This window comes from Penaeus chinensis, chromosome 1 (genome assembly GCF_019202785.1).
Source record: "Penaeus chinensis breed Huanghai No. 1 chromosome 1, ASM1920278v2, whole genome shotgun sequence".
Taxonomy (NCBI): domain Eukaryota; kingdom Metazoa; phylum Arthropoda; class Malacostraca; order Decapoda; family Penaeidae; genus Penaeus; species Penaeus chinensis.
In genome coordinates this window covers 5,266,306-5,271,305 of record NC_061819.1, presented here as the reverse complement: position 1 = coordinate 5,271,305, position 5,000 = coordinate 5,266,306, and the positions used below count along the sequence as shown (strand labels likewise).

At 38.2% G+C, this 5,000-nt stretch overlaps 1 protein-coding gene across 1 annotated transcript in view; it reads left to right on the top strand.

Moving 5' to 3' along the window:
• Positions 1-2,062, top strand: part of LOC125029619 (leucine-rich repeat extensin-like protein 5) — a 6,088-nt gene extending 4,026 nt beyond the window's left edge. The window contains exons 2-4 of the mRNA XM_047619644.1: positions 190-756; positions 1,235-1,241; positions 2,004-2,062. Coding sequence (XP_047475600.1) covers positions 190-756; positions 1,235-1,241; positions 2,004-2,062 — 633 coding nt within the window. The remainder of the gene's footprint in view (positions 1-189; positions 757-1,234; positions 1,242-2,003) is intronic.
• Positions 2,063-5,000: the final 2,938 nt, after the last annotated feature.

The window sequence follows — 5,000 nt, the reverse complement described above, 5'->3', positions numbered from 1 at the left end:
GCTGCTTAACTTTTTCAGTGTTTTATAGGTATTGATAGTCTGAGGAATTCTGTAATAGTGTAGGTAAACTTTTTCAAATAATGGGCACATAATTAGGTGACTAAAGTGTTAAAAAGCAACATGGAATAAATTTGTGTGTTTGTGTAAAGTGTTGCTCTTGTACTCATCCTTTTTATTCTTTCTTTCCAGGGAGGGTTAAACAGCATATCTCCCTTATCAGCCCTGAAGTCCTCCCTTAGCGGGTTGGGCAACATTGCAATGGGTGGCTTAGGTGCACCATCAATTCTAGAGAGGCCTCTAGTGCCCCAGCTGTTACCTCACCATCCAGACAAACAAGGAAACCCCCTGACAGCGCCTCACCACCTGCCCCCCCACCTGGTGCCTCCTCCTCTATCCCTGCCAGGCGGCACCCATCCAACGCCATCACAAGGGGTGACTGGCGGTCCCACCAGTAGCAGCAGCAGTAGCAGCACGAGCTGCAGTGTGACCGGCATACCCTCGGGACCTCTCCCCCTAACCACAACCTCGCAGCCCAGCGAGCGCCCTCCCCGCCCAGAAGCGCCAGAACACTCTCCCTCGCCGCCCCCTCCCTTGCCTCCCAGCAAAAGGATCCGTGTGGAGAGGAAGAGCCCACTTGACCCTCCCCCTGAAAAGAACAACCACAGAGACTCTACCAACGGCACTACCTCCTCTTCTACCCTAACCACCACTACAACCACTCTGTCTAATGAAGAAAATAGCCAAACTGTACTCAAGGTGAGAATTGATGTTGTCTATTGATGGATTGTTTTTCTTTTCTTTTTCAGCAGTACACTTCAAAAGTTGCTTTCTGGTAGTCTTTGGCTTTTATTATATATATATATTTTTTTTACACATTGCAATTGCAAAAAAAAACTGGGCATCAACAGAAAACCACAAACTAAAAAGTCACTGAGGCTGGCATCCCCTATATTCCCAAGCGATGTGAAACACAAAGCTCACAATGTCAATGGTTTGACAATTCATTTCTGCTCTATGTACGAAAACTCCTGTTTTTTTTTGGTGCAGACAACCTCGTCCCTTTAAACTGCCCTAGACATTTACACCATCCAACAAAGCAAAACATTGGTCTAGGATAAGTTGTTGATGGTATAGGAAGTTTTTGATTGTATGTTTGGAATACTCCCAGGTGAAAGCCATGCAGATTGCCTTTTTACTCCCTAATAGATGAACTGAGCACTTATCCTTTGCACAGAGTCATGGTAGGGGCATAGTTGAGTAGTACCAAAGTATTAAACTCTTTCTAACCTTCATTGTTGATAGTAATGGATCTAGGGAGAGGAGGAAGCTGAGCACAGGCTTCCCTAACATCATAATGATAATAAGGATTATGATGAAAGTTATAATGTTGATTGATAAAAATGATGATGAAAATTATGGTATTGGTGATCATAAGGACGGTGATTGTAATGATAGTGATGTTGATGATAAAGATAATGATCATGATAATAGTAACTAGGATGATAGTGATATTGATGATATCAATATTAGTAGTAGTGATACTAAAAGTATAAGGATTGTAATAATGATAATGATATGGAAAGAAATGATAATAATAGTAAAAGTGATGAAAATGATGATGATAATGATGACGATGATGATGATGATGATGATGATGATGACAATAATGATAATAATAATAATAAAAATTATAGTTATGATGATAGTGCTAATGATTATGGTAATAGTAATACTAACCATAATGATAGTGATATAATGATACTATTGATAAGAGTAATAATGATAATAATGATAATTATTCTAATATAATATTCATTATCACCAATATTTATAATGAAGTTCATGATGAAAAGAATTAATACTTCTTTTACATTCAGAATATCAGCAAATAAAGTACCTGGAGGCTTAGGAACAGATATTTTGTGTCTAATGCATGAGTTATTAAAGGTCCACAAGCATTTCATGCTGAATGATGCTGATTAATATTTCATATGTACTATTAGGTGGTGTTGAGAGATTGCTCAATGTTCATAGTGGTTTAACTCCTAAGAACAGTGAATGAATCATGATTTTCACAAAAATAGATGTTAGCTTGTCAGCATTTGAAGAGCTCAGGTCTATTCACAAGAAAAGGCATATCTAATTCATTGCCATATTTCACATACAGCAAGTGATTAGAGTGCATAGTTGAGAAAGTTATGAGAGTTTTATATTCTAATTCAGCCATAATAAATGTAACAGCATGTAATCATTTCTGGTGATTGGCACATATACACATATCACTCTTACTGTTTTACCTCTTTTTCAGAAAAAGTATCTGTTTATTTGTTGATTACCTCCTATTTGAAAAGATGTGATCCCTTGGATGAGCTTTATGTGTAATAGATTTGAACAATTTTTCTACATAATTTGTTTGTAATCAGCGAAGATTATTGATACGTCATGAGAAATAGATATACTTATAAGAAATTCGTGAAGCACATTTTATATTTCAAAGAATATATGGTTATTTTATAAAAAAAAAATTAGGATGAGTTGCCAGTTACCCTTTACTCATTCAAAGTGAACAAAAGTCATAGGAAATTTAGAACTTTAAATTAGAGGACTGTACACTAATTCATAAGGAAAAATGTGAGAAAAATTCTGCCAGTTTTTGAAAGGCCTGCCATAATCTTGGCAATTTGGAATTAGACCTTGTACGTATATACTTCTGCATATAATCAAAAGGGTACATCATATTGGTCAATTATTGCAAAAATTTATATCTCCAGAAGTAAAGTTTTTGAAAATGATAGTTTGGTATTGGAGAAGAAATTGTAGGCATGTATTTATGGGGGTAGGGGGGGGGGTAATCAGTATCATTGCATTAGTGGAAGATATATCCTACCAGTGATATTTTCTTTAAGATTTCAAATTTTTAAATCTTACATGGCAGAACAATTACACTGTGGGAAGATGAATATAATCCCAAAGTCTCCGGGAAAATGTTGATGAAACATTGGAAATAACAAATATTTATAGAAAAAACTATTTTGCATGTTTTAAGCAGAAGCCTCTGTGAGTTTAATATATTAATTGTTTTTACACATGGATGGCTTTGCTATGAGCTAATTTAAGAGTACTTGTTAACTCTTTTCCTTGATTTTCAAAAATATTTTTTTGGCATTTAATACTGCTGTTAGTAATGTCAATAATGCTGTGATAATTGTAATGTTCATAATAGAAAAAACAGCTTCAGTGTTGATAGGAATAGTAAAAAAAAAAAAATTACGCTAACTCAAAGAGAGGTGAAATCAGGTGAGGTCACGTGGTCTGATAATTGACTCCTTTGTGGCTAAGCCCTTGCAGAGCCACCCCTCTGCAGAGCCACCCCTCTGCAGAGACATTTCACAAAGCAGTACTACAGGGAACACAACATTTTCTTGGAGACTTTGGGATTATTTTCATCTTCCCACAGTGTAATTGTTCTGCCATGTAAGATTTAAAAATTTGAAATCTTAAAGACTATAAAGAAGTTTCTAGAAGAATCAGGATGGCTTTAATGTTGTGAGAAAAAAAGAGAATGCTACTCTTCATGTTCCTGATTGCCATTATGGTCATGGTATGATTTCCAGTGACTTTCAGTAATTTTTTTGGCAGCATGTCCTGCAGGAAACTTAGCTTTTCTTGTATCTTCTTTTATATATAATATTTGAAAAATTCCTTTCATGGAAAAATACCTTTTGAATATACATATTAACCCATTGGATCCAAATGCTTCACTGATGTGGCCCAAAATACGGGCATGAGGCTTTCTTGAGCGGCCACTCTGCTGGGTGTGTGGCTTGTAGGCTGGGTGCATACAAACACTCATGTGCAGTGACAAAATTCCTTTCCATTCCTCCTCTTGGCAGTATTATTTTCTCTTTTTCTACATGTATGTTTTTATTTTTTTTTCACCATTTTCCAATGTCTGTATATGTCATTTGATTTGTTTTATCCAATTCCATGCACAGGCCATATCATCTCTGTAGGTAGTCCATAACTCAGTCTAATAATAGTAACAATAAGTAATAAAAATTATATGTCTTCTTCTTCTTCTTCTTTTCTTCTTCTTCTTCTTCTTCTTCTTCTTCTTCTTCTTCTTCTTCTTCTTCTTCTTCTTCTTCTTCTTCTTCTTCTTCTTCTTCTTCTTCTTCTTCTTCTTCTTCTTCTTCTTCTTCTTCTTCTTCTTCTTCTTCTTCAACATTCAATTTTCTGTGATATGATCTGCGCCACTGGGCACAGCGGACAGGAAAAAGATCCTGAGCATGGAAATACTGTTCTCCCTGGAGCCAGCACTCTTCCCGTCATGGCTCAGGGATTTTGTATTCCACACTCATTTATTGATGGAAATAATGCTAAAGCCCTTTCCTAAATACTCAGGGAGTCTAATCACCCTCCGAGAACATAGTGCACTTGTGGCGAGTTATTCCTGTCACCTCGGCCTTCAGCTGAAATTCTCATGACGACAAGTTCCTGTCACCCTGGCCCTTAGCCAGATTTTCCCTTGATGACATGTTCAAGCCCCTCAAGCCAAATATTTTCATGATGTGATGGTCAAGTCATCCTTATCGTAGGGGTTAATGAAAACTAGAAATAAATCATAAAAGATGGAAGTGGAAAGGGTATGAGTATGTAAACTTTCAATTGGAAATTCCACTCTCTCTCTCTCTCTCTCTCTCTCTCTCTCTCTCTCTCTCTCTCTCTCTCTCTCTCTCTCTCTCTCTCTCTCTCTCTCTCTCTCCCTCCTCCCTCCCTCCCTCCCTCCCTCCCCTCCCTCCCCTCCCTCCTCCTCTCCCTCTCCCTCTCCCCCTCTCCCTCTCCTCTCCTCCTCCCTCTCCCTCTCCCTCTCCCTCTCCCTCTCCCTCTCCTCTCCCTCCCTCCCTCTCCCTCTCCCTCTCTCTCTCTCTCTCTCTCCCTCTCCCTCTCCCTCTCCTCTCCCTCTCCCTCCCTCTCCCTCTCCCGTCTCTCTCTCCCTC